Below are 14917 nucleotides of genomic sequence, written 5' to 3'. Positions count from 1 at the left end.
CGTGGACTCCTTCACAACTATTCCTGCCAATGTTGATAAACAGTATGTTGCTCCGAAAGTGCACAGTAAGTGATGGGTATCTCCTACCAGAAAACAGCATATCAAGTGTGCATCAACTGTGACTAGCTCAGAGTTGTAACCTAAATCCTGGCTGCCAGGCTGGAAGTGCTTGATGCCATCCCCAGACAGATAACAGTTCAGGGCATGACATCTCCCAAGTAGACATTCAGATGTACCATCAAGCAGAAGAAAGGACACAGACTTTAGACCAAAGGAGGATTAGAAATGTGGGCATCTTTTCCAGAAACTCAATAGTTGGAACATTGCCTGACACTTCAGTATGCCTAGTCCTGAGCTCTGTATCCAGCAGTAGTTTCACTGAAGAACTGAAATGCCTGTTCCAATGTCAGGCTATTTCACAAGCATTTTGAGGGACTCTCTTCTCTCAGACATACTAGCGAGCACACATTCACAAAAGAAACTTTCAAGAGCCTATTAGAAAATAAACATTAAAAGGGAAAGAGGAAAACTTAAGATGTTATGGCTTCTTCACAAGACAAATTTTACACTACGATTTTAAAGAAAGCTGTCTGGCCATGGACCAGACCCACCTCCCCTGTTTAAATCCTACCCATAAAATCTGTCAGAATGCACTACTTCCATAGGACAGCATCATTGTTCATACACCTTTTTAATGGGATCTTTCTTTAGTGGAAGATAAAAGGCATGATTGTACCTACTAAATTACCATTAGGGTAGCCACAGGCTTGAGGAGTTGGGTTTTCTTTTATCAATTCCTGAATACACAAGTCTTTCAAATAACTTTAGAACAGTCACACTGCTTACAGCAATCAAAACATGAACTAAACAAAGGTATTTAAAATGAGATAGTCCATGTTTTGTCAAAACAGCTAAGAAAACTAAGAGAAAAAAACAAATTTCAGTGGTTGCACCAAGAACTACAAATGCAGAAATGGATTTATATTTCCTTCTTAAACAAAACATAGAAATAAGAAAGCACATAAAAATAGCCAAAGAAATATTACAGATGAGAAGGGCTTCCCCCATCCTCCTCTCACAGCGTAAAACAGTCCTTTCCATGTAACAGCTAAGTCAAAAGCATATGCTACTGAAAGTGGAACTTCATAGACAATTTCCTAATAGGATGAGGGAAGACTTGCTCAATCTCTTAGGGGTGAGTGACTTGCTGTGAGAGTAGTACAACCCATGTCTCAACAGCAATGTTTTGTAAACAGTAAAACTAAATACTTCCTTCTGTGCCTCCTGGTTGCCTACGAATGCTGCCTTCCTACTCTGCCAACAGGACATTTCACTAATTCAGATAGCAGCACTTCTGTAGAGGTTCCTCTCCACTGCTGACAAGAACAGTATTTGTTTCTGAAGTCATTGCTAACAATATCGAGGTGTGCTGCCTCCTAATCCTAAAACCCTTTATGCACAAGCCTGAAAAGGGAATAAACCAAAGATACTACTTGACAAGAGGACTAACTAAGGAATTCTGGAAGATTTAATATTCCCCATCCCTATCTAACAGAAAATGAGTTACATCAAAAGAGCAAACAGATGGCCAGCAGCTCAGCTTACAATGCATTCAAGCACGTAAGACTAACATGGTTCATAATCCACTCCCCTTGTTACCTTTACTACCAGAAGCTTGAGATTACTTTAGCTCCCATATGAAATTTCAGAGAAAAACCCAAGTTGGCACTTTTTCCTCTCCTGCCTGTTGGCATGCATGGGCAAGTTCTCAAATAGCTTGGGCAATTCCCTCTGCTGCCTGAAATAAGGGAAGATGATGTACACATCTAAACATGTCATTCACTAAAGGAAAGGGCAGTGATGCACACAAACTATTATGTTACACCAAGTAGATCACAAGCCATCATGGAAGCCTAGGTTTTGTATCTCAGTCATCTAGCATAACAGCAGTTTGCTCTCTCACGATCCCAGTTTTGGTTTAGAGATAAGTTTCTGTACATTAACTTAAAAAATAAGGTCCAAATGCTGCTAGTTCTCAACTCCAGCCTCTTCAGTCTCTCCTTCCAGATGTCCAGTCCAGTCCAGTCCACTCATGCAGCAGTAGACAACCAAACACCACTAGGTTGCATCTGGGCAGCACACAGTCAAACGAGCCAGCAGTAATACTGTTCAGATAATGCAGTAGCTTTCATTGTAGTAAGAATTCTCTTCAGAATCCTCACTGTCAAAAGCACTCATAACCAAAATGGAGCAGATGGAAGAAATGATCCTTCTCTCATTGTCTGTGGCTGGTTTCACCAACATGTTCCGTTTCTCTGCATTCAAAACACACAGATACAAAAGTTAGCAGTGACCACTGTACCCACAAATGCTGCCAAATTACTAGTTCTTTTCAAAACTTGTAGCCTTTCACTATCAGTTTGCAATAGGTCTTTCAAGCTGCATGACACAGGCCTTTTTCTTTTCAAATTTCAGCACTAAAAGAACAAAGAGGGGGTGGGTTGGTCGTTTTCTTAAGTTTCCCATACGCCTTTTCATGTTAAGATGGCACAGAGGAGAAGACAACCTTCTCCATCCCTTCACTGGCACACAATCAGCAACAGAAGTGGTTAACTACCACAGTGCCTTGCCAGGTAAGAAAGAGGGAAGGAACAAAATGTGGTAAGGAGCTCTCAGAGAAGTAATAGCTATTCAGGAGAGCCAGGGCCCCATCAAAACCTCCACACATTTAAGAGTGCAAGCTGTCCTACTGGTGCCCATTCTACTAAGACTCTTGGAAAGGCTTCGTGGGAAGCTCCAAGTGAGCTTACTAAGTGCCACTTGCATCATTATTTCTCTGTCAGCTGGTTTCTTCTTAGGAATTTGTTTAAATACACACATACTTATCTTCATCTCAAATCAAAATGCTTCTATCACTGAACAAAAAACTGCACAGAAACAATTACTCCTCCTTTCTGAAGTGTGTCATGGTGAAGCTAAATGATTTCCTACTAACATTTATACAATCAGAGCAGTCATTTATACAATCAGAGCATCTAACGCGTGTGAAGGCAGGCTATGAGTTTATTTTCTTTTTATCTAAACAAGCATGAAGACCACTGGTTTACCATACAGAAATGAAGTGCTCTCCAATGAAGGCACCATTTCATCTAATCACCAGTAGCCACCTGTTGAGACACTCCAACAGTGCTGTCTGTAGCACACTCTGCAGACGTGCATATTTATACAAGAGCAGCATCAGTTCCGCAGAGATGGAAGCAAGTCACAAAGCCAAGCTGGGCAACCTCTGAGCAGTGCAGTGTTTCCCAAGGGAATCAGATTGACTTAGTTATGGGTTACGATTTCACGTTTGAACTAACATTGCTTAGTGATGTCATTCTATGTCACCATGGAGAACCTGAACCCTTTCAAAAGCAACTTTTCATTAGGTAGAAGGCTTGCATATTGCAAAATGAAGGATCATGCACTCAGCTCTGTGAGGGGAAAATAAGACAATTACTTAAGGGAACACCATAATAGAGATTTGTTAAAGGGTAGCAGAAAAAGACATCTACATTTCAGCACCCATATACCAGTGTCAAGTGCTCTAGAAACAAATTTGGAAGAGGGAAACATAATAGGAATACACCGTACTAGAGCTTTACTGCAAGGTGCTGCTGTTATGCATAGCCTTTTAGCTACAGCTAGGCAAGATGTCATGCACTTAAGCCACAGCATCTTCAATTCCACAAAAAGTAACATGGCAGAGCAACTGCCAGTTCAGCCATACACTGACATGACATACGAACACTCTCTTCTGGGATTTTCTACACAAATCTAGCACAGAGAACTCAGAATTTTTCATCAGGCTCTTCTGAGTTCTTGCAAGGATGTAGTCAATAGTTTAATCAAAAGATGCCTGGTAAATTTTTCAAGGCCCATTCTATACAGTTTTGGTTCTATTTAGTGATGTCTCTGAAACAGCGCAATCACGGTTAACACGCGTAAACACAGTTAACAGTGGAATTCATAACAAAGTCTTTTTACAAACTAAAGTCAATTTTTTCATGTTTTGGCCACTTTCCCCAAGCATCTCCTTGGTATATGGGTGCCAAAGGAAGTTGTACAAAATAGATGGAATGAGAGATTGTATTCATCATGCCACATCCACCCACCTCTCACCTGTCCTCTGTCTGATAAGGGTCAGACGATGCTCTTTCATTTCCACATTCAGTTTTTCTACCATCCTGTCAATGCAGTTATCCAGCACCAGAGAGCGTGTCTTTGATTGGATCTCCTGCCTGCAGATAGGGCACTCCACTTTACGTTTCATCCACTCATTGATACAGTAGGAGCAGAAGCTGTGTGCACAGTTCAGAGTGACTGCCTGGGGAATATGACAGCAGGATACTTATCAGAGCATAGTCACAAAAGCATTGTCAAGAAAAAAAACACTGAAGTCAGAAAAACATTAGATGAAAACTTCATTAAAAGGTGAAAGAGAAGCCCAAAGCCCCTTCCTGTAGCCTTTGTAGGGTTTACACACAAAAACTGTCCCATGCCAGAATGCAGACAAGTTTTACAAATTGGTTAATGGATTCACCATTGATCATAGCAAGTCAGAAACACAGACAAAAAGAATTATCAATAATTCTGTTATGTTCCCCCATTTTGAAAAGGACAAATTGCAAAAAAAAAAAAAAAATCAAGATACTGCAGAAAAGCATCTGCAATTACTGAGAAATCAGAAATTAAAATTTCAGCTCTTAAGTCACTAAAACAAATCTAACACATCAGGTTTCTTGTAGCAAGAATGAATGCAATGAAACTGAAGTTCTGGCAAAATACAGACAGAAATAACAGTCTACATTTCAGGCATAGCCTATCACTTCCAGAATCAAATGAGAGCAGGTCAGTTTCTCAAAGAAGGAGTTTATCTGAACAATATAACCGGTCCAGGACTTGACTGAAGACAGCATCTTACTTCCTTTACTAACATCTTCCTAGATCTAAACCTGAAGCAGTCCAACCATAGTCAACTTAAAACCAAGGTCCACTACAAAACGATTCTTCCCCAAGCAGGTTGGCAGCAGCAGCTCAGAGCATCAGTTCAAAAACACCCAAAACCACTGTAAGCCTACAGGCATTTTAGGATTAAACACTCAACCCTACACAGGCAGAGACATTAAAGCTGAATTTGCTGCCTAGAAGAAGAGTTAGGATAGGCAGAAGACAGGTTTCTGGACCAAACCTTACCCAGCACTCATTCTGTGTCTGTTGCTATTGTTAAACTAGCAAAGTAAAGAAATAAGCTTGACTATCACTTCAACAGACCTAGCAAAAGCAACTCAAGTCTATTCTTCATTGGCAAACCTATATCTATTTAAACGTACCTCAATTAAGTGCTCAGAACAGATGGTGCACTGCAATTCATTCTCCAACACGTCATTCATCTGATTCAACACCTCTTCTTTTTGGGCTCTCACCTTTTCCTTCTCCTCCTAGGGGAAAAGTATATGTACTTTTGTCACGTATGAACAAAGAATGACGTTTTACTCAATGTAATATTGGCAGAAAGTGCTTGTGCAGAGGAAGGTAGTACAAGCGGAAAACCATGTAACTGCAAGTCTCTGGATGTTAAGTCTGTGTCTAGTATATACCTAGCTCTGTAATCTCTCTCCTCTTCATAGTCACAGCAGTACTGAGCATATTCCCACCCACTGTAGAGAACTTACAAGCAAGAACAGCAGTCGTTACCAAAATTTCCTTCAGCCTAAAGAAACTACCAGATGAATCAATCTTTTCAGAATCTCTTTCAACCTTTTCCTTGTATGAGTTTGGCTTAAGTCAACAGAACAGTTCTTTTATGTCCAAGTAAAGAGCAAAACACAGAACAGACAAAATACTTCAACTATTAAAACAAGTAAGAATAAGAATTTGAAATTTACTTGCATTCAACTGTGCAATTTTTTTTTGCTTGGAGTTAAGTTAGGCTCCTAGGTACCTGCTCTATCTCCTAAAAATAACAGAAAAATTCTTCCAATTGAAGATATATTTGAAACAGCAACAGAGTTGCAAAGACAATGTTAAAAAAACCAAAAATAAAGCAAACAGCCAGAAGTGGACAATATGAAAATTTCCAAGGGTATGATAGAGGAAAGGATCTCCTTAATTATACTCCATTCATTGCCTTGTGTCAAGGGCAGGAAGAAATTTGGCTTATCTCATTCAATATCCAAATTCCATGTTGAAATCGCTTGGTTGGAAAAGACCTTTGAGATCGAGTCCAATTATACCTGCCCACTATTAAACCATATCCCTGAGCACTTCATCTACCTGGTTTTTAAATACCTCCAGGGATGGGGACTCAACCACCTCCCTAGGCAGCCTGTTCCAGTGTCCAATAACCCTTTTCGTGAAGTTTTCCCCAACATTCCATCTAAACGTCCCCTGGTGCAACCTGATGCCATTTCCTCTCATCCTATCACTTGTTACTTAGAAGAAGAGACCAACAGTTGCTTCTCTACAACCTCCTTTGAGGCAGTAGACAGTGATAAGGTCTCCCCTCAGCCTCCTCTTCTCTAGGCTAAACAAGCCAGTTTCCTCAGCTGTTCCTCATAAGACTTGTTCTGCAGCCCCCTCACCAGCTTTGCTGTCCTCTGGACACACTCCAGCACCTCAGTGTCTTCCTTGTAATGAGGGGCACAAAACTGTACACAGGATTTGAGGTGCGGCCTCACCAATACCGAGTACAGGGCACAGTCACCTCCCTAGTCCTGCTGGCTACGCTTCTTCTGATACAGGCCAAGATGCTATCAGCCTTCTTGGCCACCTGGGCCCATTGCTGGCTCAAAACATTTGTCCCACACAACAGAATCCAGGTGCCCTGAGCTTTCTTTTGATTGAGAAAGATCTGATATTGACTGTTCACAGTTCTTTATGAACCAGGCAAGGTAGACTCCCCACAAACCTGCAAACTTAAGGGTCAGCTGCCACCTCAAAACACAGGATTCTTTCACTTTGGGAAGAAAAGTACAATCAAGACAAATGTTAAATGAACTCTTTACTCTGTTGCAGCATATTATGTTTCACTTACAAATAAAACTGAGAATTCAGTTATTCCTTACCTTGGTTTCTTCCAGTTCTTTATTCTTGGCTCGAATTATCTCCTCAAAATCTTTTTTACTACGGCTCAGTTCTTCCATCAAAGCATGATGCTGTAACAACACCATCCCAGAAATTATAAGTGCCATTATCAGCTACCTTATTAAATATACATGGATGTAATCACGAGGTTCCACGTACTCATTTTTCTTAATCTCCTCCTAATAGCGCAACACGTGTTTATATAAATAGGAGTGTTAAGGCAGTTTAGCCTTAACTTAAAACTGGAATGCAGTGCCAGTTTTTATGACCTTTCTAGTGTCATTGCATTTCTTTTTCCCTCTCAGGTCACTCTTTCATTTCAGTTAGGTTTTGCAGTCACCATTTTGAGTGCATCTGAGACATCCGAGTATCAAGGGTGATTTGACACACAAGGATTACCAAAACCTGTCACTGTATGCAGGGTTACCTGAAGGTGTTTTCAGATTAGCTGTCCAAAAGGAAAGGCCTTTTGGGAAAAGCCTTGGAAACTTAAGCATGCAGCAATCTCTTTCAAAAAGATTACTAACCAAGAGTAGAATTTTTTCATCTGGTTAAAATTGCCAAAACAACATTCCCAAAACAGATACCAAGCAGACAGACCACACAAAAAGGCCCAACAATCCAAGCACCAAATTAAAATAAAGAAGTCACTGCAGCTACTTAATGCTTCCAATAGGAGTGCATATTCTCACAATAACTGCTGTCAAATAGCAACTCCCACAAAGGGAGGTCTGCCACTTTGAGAGAAATTTGGTCTGTAGATGAAGACCATCCAATCTGCACAGAAGGCAAAGTCCTCATCTTCTACCAAGAAGAGGACATAGCAGTAAAAAAGATTTAAATATCCAAGTTACACAGCTAGACCAAACTGAGACTCATGACTACTTGCCTCTTGCAGGACCTGGGCCAGCTGCTCCTTCAGATTTTCCTCCCCGTGTTGCCAGTTTACTCCCTGGGGGAAGACAAAAATAAAACAAACCACCAAACCTTCTTTTCTGGAAGAAAATTTTGGCATGGAGGAAAGACTTGAAAGCAAGGCACAGGAAATGACTACTTTGCATGCTTTCTTTAGAGGATATGCTTAAAGAAACAACACTGTTTTTAGCAAACCCTGAGATGTCCTACTGTAGTGTCATACATGCATGACAGAAATTAGGGATACTGCTTACTGTGAAGAGTTAAATGGATATATCATTTACAGCCACATATTTGGAACACCTCCACATTATTCTAGCTGTAAAGGCACCAGCATGTTCATCGAAACAAAGAGAACAGCAACAGCCTAAACACGAGAAAAACCTTCAACTCCATCTTTGAGTACATTCTAAAAGGTCTCACATACCTAGAGCTCCATCTGAACTTCCCCTTGTGGCTATGCATACAACTCCAGACTTCCTACATATACTGAATACTTTTCAACTTGTCGTGTCTGTAACCACAGGAGATCAGGCAGCAACTTATGTTTTTTTTATCTAAAAATATGCTTTTTTTACTAACTGAAATGCTTTCCTACCTTGCTATTATGAACCTGTTTATAAAAAAAGAATTTTAAAATTATTTTGCGTCTTTTTCCTAATTCCCCAAGCAGCCTAATCCCCTCTGTCTTCACACTTTCTCTTGGTACACATGCCTGGCAGTGAAATACCACCATGACGATTTTAACAGGAGTAATCGACACAAACATTATCTGTGTTACTGTATTTTGGATCAATGTGTTACATTAGATATTCCATAAAACCAAAAAGACAGGCCAAAGAGATTATCACCATTATACCTCTAGATTCTGCTGCTCTTTAGAGAATGTCCTCTCTAGCTCCTCCACCTGCTGCTGCTGATGTTCTTGTTCCACGCATAGCTGGTCCTGCAACTCTCGAAGCTCCTGCTCCATTGCCAGGATCTCCTTCTTAGCACACTTTCTGCGCTTCCGTTTCACATTCAGAACTGCTTTCTGCTTCTCCTGCACTTTGACCTTTAACTTCGTTATATCTGCTAGAGTTTTTCTCAGCATTTCCAAGCCAGTCCATGACTGTACAAGACCAGAGTCTTTCTGGTCCTTATGTGGGACAGACACAGCTTCCTTGGAGCGCACAAGGCAACTGTGAACCGGACCACTATCCTCCTCACTCGGTCCAGGAGAAGGCAGCTTGACATCCATCTTTTCTGTGAACTGTTTGGCCTTTTCTAGCCTTCCCCATGATTTACCCAAAGATTCATCATCATAGGACACTCGGTCTCTTTTGGATCTGGAATCTGAAGGACCTTCTGATCCAGATGATTCCTCCAAACTAAATTTACGTTTATTTCTTGGACTCTTAGCTCTCCCCAGGTCACTTCTTTGGGCTAAAAATGGTCTGATTTTTTCCCATTCCTCTTTGATTACTTCATACTCATACTCAGCAGTCTCTTTGTTTTCCAAAGGCACTCCCAACTGGATATGGTCTCCTTCAGTTATAGGATAGGCTTTTGAGGGATCCAGGCGCTGTTTGTTAAGCCAGACTCCATTCAGACTCTGCAAATGAACAGTGAATCAGGAAAATGTAATATGCAGCTAGAGAGTTTTCTGCAAGTTATTTCTTGCAGCTGTAACCATACCCAGCCTCTTCAGTGTTGCAACCAGAACAAGCCACTTCTTTAAATAAACTTTGCAATACCCAATTTATTGCCTTAGAGTCCCATTTATTACAGTTACTGCATTGTATTATTTACTGTGCATTGTTCCTGCATTACAGATGTTGTGTACAGGCACTAAGAACACCATTAATATATACACTTGTGCAAATGGAAAAGAATTAACTCTAGGGGGGATAAAAACCTGCCCAAAAGCTTCAGAAATAAGAACAGAATGGTAAAAAGAAAAGACTCCACAATAGATCATTGTCAAGAACATAGAATATTGCAGTTATTATTCCTGACAATTAACATAACCTGAAATTCAAGAAGCTAAAAAAGAGAGCATAGCTTACAGTGCTTAAAGGAAAACAGAGATAGTTATCCATAAATAAAGGAAGAATATAAACAAAAAGGAAAACGCTCTTCTAATGTTCAAAGCAAAAAAAAAAGGTTTCAAAATCACAAAACCACAACAAAACACTAGCTCAAAAAATAGTTTTGAAAAATAGCAAAACCCATCTGTGCTCAAGATGAGCTGAAGAATCATTAACAACTGATGTATCTCAAGAAGATTCAGTAAAACAGCTCGACAAAATAGTAGCAGTGATAACACACAGGGAAGTGTTAGTAGCTAATCTACCATAGATGTTTCCAATCATGCAAAACTGTGAGTTTTCAGGTTTATATAAGTACTGCAACAGTGTTCTGGTTAAAAGCAGTGTCATTTTAATAGCAGCCACTCCATTTCTTTCTGACTAATCTGCTGTTGACCCAAACACCTTCAAATCTGCAGGACATGTTGAACATTTTTGTTCTACCAGTGCTGTTCGAAAGCAAGTTACTGCTTTTAGTTTTCATCCTGAATGAGAAAGTGGAAGTAGCATGGTATAAAAAACAGGTTATTGAAGTCAAAGTGAGAAACAGCTGAGGACTCCATTATCAATGCTTTACCCTAATCAGCTGAGGAGGACTTTAAAATTAACATGCGTGAACATAATACAAAGCATGTTTTTTCTTGTTGTAGTTGATTACAATTAAAGCAATTGTGTCACTACAAAATATGGAGTTTCGGTTTATCCTTTCAGTAGCAGTACAATATCATTATCTTTTTTAATGCTACCAAAATTAATGGGGTTGTTTGGTTTTTTTGTGACAGTATCACAAAACATGTTCACAGACTGCAAAGTGACCCTGGCAAGGCTACAATTGTGTAAAAAAATACTAAACCAAGAGACAAATCCCATAAAGCAATAAAGTTTGCATTCTCACTGCAACAGACTGAAGCTTCTGGAAATGCACACCAGACAAGACACATTCCCACAGACCTTCTCTCATACTTGTACCATATTACATCATAGCCCATACATTGTTTGAGCCCAAAAAGCGTACTCTCTTCAGTAAATCTCAGAGTACAAGGTTATTAATCAGTCTCTGGTACCTTGTTATCCTTGACAGTCCACTGCCCTTGTGCATTTTGCTGGAAAACACAGTGCTTACGAGAGATCATCAAGGGACAGGTTTTTGACACCAGCTGGTAGGTGAGATCTAATCCTCGGCCTAGAGTTACCTAAAAATAAAGTATTAACTGCAGTCAGCAACAACATGATAAATTCCATTTGTGTCATTTTAAGTACAGCAGAAATCTCTCTGGGTTAGGCATCTTACAGCTATTTCCAAAGAGTTTGCAATTACACTATAGGGGTTTTTTTTGCATTTAAATTCAAGAGTAAATACAAAATGGAAACCTACAAAGTTTGAAGTATTCTCTTCCTCTCCTGCTAAGGAAAATTTGATTGCTCTAAGGCAGGTTACAGCCTCAGTTTCACAGAAATTTTCCTCAGTAGCAAATCTGCTTTCAATTTATCCATGTCCCACCTTATTTATTACTTAACTAAACATCATTTCTTCAAACAAGTAAAAATCTCAAGAGTACTTCTTACCCTCTTCTTTCGCTATTTGCATCTGCTCAACTGTCTGTAAACAGGAAAGAAGTAGGAAAAAATATCCCAGAAAAGTGTTATCAAAAAATGCACATGTAAACATACCCTAAACGCACAATAGTTTTGTAAATCACACCATCAATCTTACAGCTCAGAAACAAAGCTACAGCTCATAAGCAGTAGTGAAAGTGATCTAAATAATCTGATTAGACTCTAACAGCATCTTCTGGGAGAAAGGACGTAACTTAATCATACTGTTTGACAGTGTCTTATTAAATCTGATCTAATTGCAGGCTGCATTCAAAGCACAGCTCTGTTCTCCCTCTACTGCCTAGTTTGCAAGATCAGATAATCACACACACTTTTCTTATTCACCTGTGCATTGCACAGAATTTCAGTCAGCTTATCATGTCATTATACAACTGCACGGATTCAATATAGCTTTAGAAGAAGGTTGTCCTTTTCCCCTGCAACCCCAACTTATTTTCATCACACCTTCCCATTCCTACAAGATGGGAAGATGCTGCATTCAGGAAAAGTTTATTCACTACATATTATCAGACCAGGTCTTACCTTGAGTTGAAAGCAAGAACTCAGGCTCCCATGTCATAACTAAATGCCAGGAAGCAAACTAAGATCATGAAAGCCAGCTTAAACACATTTGATCCCTATCTCTTAAATGCTTCACACATATTAGTGCTCTGACAACATGGGTTGCATATCCAAGAAGTACAGAGACTCAGGCAAACTCAGTTATAAACTCAGATTTCCACTTGTCCCTGCAGTTCCAACAGAAATGCCTAACCCATGTGAAGGATTCTAGGTGCCTGGTCATCTGCATGGCCTCATGCACTAACACAAGCTAGACCAAGAAGGGCCAGGCACAAAACCTCCCCTCGATCGGGTTCATTCAGCAAACTGTGGCAGGAGAGCTGAGACGTTACCACTTGCCTCCCAGAGTTCACAGCCACCCACGGCAGTGCTGGCAGACCACTGACACTTAAATCCCCAGTGAGAACAGTCTTGTTAACATGCCGGATAGTGACCTGGCAGGCCTGCAACATGGTGATGCCATCAGACCCCATTGCCTGTGACAAAGACAATAGCACTTTGCAGACCATCGCAGTAGTAACACCTTGAATGAGATTCTCTGCACAATTAGCAGAGCCCTGGCTGCACATTTTACAGATGTATTAACTCAAGTCCTTCCCCATGTACACCTGCACACCCCACGGCCTCAAATCCAAGACAGGAAAGCAACAAGCCCATACATTAGCTTGAAGAGTTGCTACATTGCTACATTGAAGGATGAGTTAAGAGGGTTAGGGTTTGCAGTGCTTAAGCGCAAAGAAGTAACATATAGCGTGAATCCACAACATTTAACAGTCTCATTTCAACCACTGGAATGACAGCCCTTTTGCAGCACCCCACCCTCAGCACTCAGGTTTACCAGCGGGTTCTAAGGGAGAGTACAAGGGCCCATATGTGCGCTTTTCTATTAAAAGGCATGATCACTGAAAAAGAGTTATTACTGTACCATACTGAAACGAATTTAAAACATGACCTCATTTACACCTGAACACCTTCAGCCACAAAACTTAAATGCATCACAAGCTGTTAACCTTGCCAAAGCATCACCTTGTTAATCAGGTTAAGATCTCCCTCATCCCCACTTATGTTACTGTCACATAAACAGTTTCTAAATACACATGAGGTTGTATTAGAAAAAAGTTAAGGACCTAAACAATACCCCCAGCCCAGCTCCTGTTTCCCACTCCTCACCAGCTGGAACTTGCCTGTCCCGGCTGCTGTCCCCCCTCAGGGATGCTAGGTGCTCACCAGGGAGGCAGCAATTAACCAGCATGGTTCATTAACCGGGACGGGGCATAGAAGCACAGAATGTCCTGAGTTGGAAGGGGGCCTCAAGGATCATCGAGTCCAGCTCCTGTTCCTGCGCAGGACAACCCCAATATTCACACTACATGTCCGAATCATAGCATCACTAGGCTGGAAAACACCTTCGAGATCATCAAGCCCAACCTTACCTGTCCACTACTAAACCTGAGCGCTTTATCTGCCTAGCTTTTAAACACCTCCAGGGATGGAGATTCAACCACCTCCACAGGCAACCTCTGCTAGTGCCCCAGAACCCTTTTTGAGAAGAAATTTTTCTTAACATCTAATCTGAACCTCCCCTAGCACAGCTTGAGGCCATTCCCTCTCATCAAACACCTATCACTTGAGAGAAGAGACCAACATCCACCTCTCTACACCCTTCTTTCAGGCAGTTGTGGACAGTAACATGGTCTTCTCTCAACTTTCTCTTCTCCACTAAACAACCCCAGCTCCCTCAGCTACTCCTTGCAAGACTTGTTCTCCAGCCCCTTCACCAGCTTCGTTGCTTTTCTCTGGACACACTCTAGGACCTCGATGCCCTTGTAGTGAGGGGCCCAAAACTGAACGCGATATTCGAGGTGCAGCCTCAGCAGTGCTGAGCACAGGGGCCCAATTACCTCCCTGTTCTGAGCGCATTGTCCAAATGCTTCTGGAATATTGTCAGGCTTGGCACCGTGACTGCTTCCCTGGGAAGCCGTTCCAGTTCTCTAACACCTCCTGAGTGAAGAACCTTCTCCCAACATCGAACCTAACCCTCGCCGGGCGCACCTTCCTGCTGTTCCCTCGAGTCCTATCACTGGTCGCCAAAGAAAAGACATCAGCGCCTGCCCCTCGCCGCCCCCCTGTCAGGAAGCAGCGGACTCTCCCGGGAGCCGCGCTGAGCAGCGAGGCTCCACAACAAAGCCCCCCGCGGGGCTCTGCGAGGGCGGCGCCGGCAGCGGACACCGATGGCCGCACCTCGCCCTCCCGCCCCCTCCGAGGCCCCCGAGCCCTCGGGGAGCCCTGCTGGGCCCTCCCCGGCTCACCTGCGTGCCGGGCTCCAGCAGGAGCCACTCGCTGCTGGCCCCGACCCGCCGCAGGCACCAGGTGCCGCGGGACGCCATGGCGGCCGCGCCAGGCCAGAGCAATCGCTGCTGCAGCTGCTGACAGTGCTACTTCCGGCGCTCCCGCAGAGCGAGCGGCAGCTCAGCAGCGCCGGGTAATCGAGCCCGGAGAGTGAGAGCAGGCTGCGCATGCGCCTCACGAGGCAGGGGGGTGTGGGGTGTGGTCTCCCTGTATGTCTGTCTCCCGGGGCGCCGTTTGGCATCGCTTCCGACACCCAAAGTGTTTGCAAATCAACGCTCTAA

At 42.2% G+C, this 14917-nt stretch overlaps 1 protein-coding gene across 4 annotated transcripts; it reads right to left on the bottom strand.

Moving 5' to 3' along the window:
- Positions 1-344: 344 nt before the first annotated feature.
- On the bottom strand, positions 345-14752 carry RNF8 (ring finger protein 8). Of its 4 annotated transcripts, none has more exons than XM_054061259.1 (8): positions 14597-14752; positions 11174-11302; positions 8900-9634; positions 8015-8077; positions 7107-7196; positions 5373-5480; positions 4155-4366; positions 345-2315 (listed from the first exon to the last, which is right to left on the bottom strand). In XM_054061259.1, exons 1-8 carry the CDS (start codon positions 14672-14674, stop codon positions 2276-2278), a joined length of 1455 nt encoding a protein of 484 aa, XP_053917234.1. In that variant the 5' UTR covers positions 14675-14752; the 3' UTR covers positions 345-2275. The 4 variants fall into 4 exon arrangements, with proteins under 4 accessions (XP_053917234.1, XP_053917235.1, XP_053917233.1 ...); XM_054061258.1 differs by having other exon boundaries at positions 353-2315; positions 4162-4366; XM_054061261.1 differs by lacking the exon at positions 14597-14752 and adding an exon at positions 11676-11694 and having other exon boundaries at positions 353-2315; positions 4162-4366.
- Positions 14753-14917: the final 165 nt, after the last annotated feature.

The sequence above is a fragment of the Cuculus canorus genome, chromosome 3 (genome assembly GCF_017976375.1).
Source record: "Cuculus canorus isolate bCucCan1 chromosome 3, bCucCan1.pri, whole genome shotgun sequence".
NCBI classification, from domain to species: domain Eukaryota; kingdom Metazoa; phylum Chordata; class Aves; order Cuculiformes; family Cuculidae; genus Cuculus; species Cuculus canorus.
The sequence above is the reverse complement of the archived record's forward strand: the minus strand, read 5'-3'. Positions and strand labels throughout refer to the sequence as shown.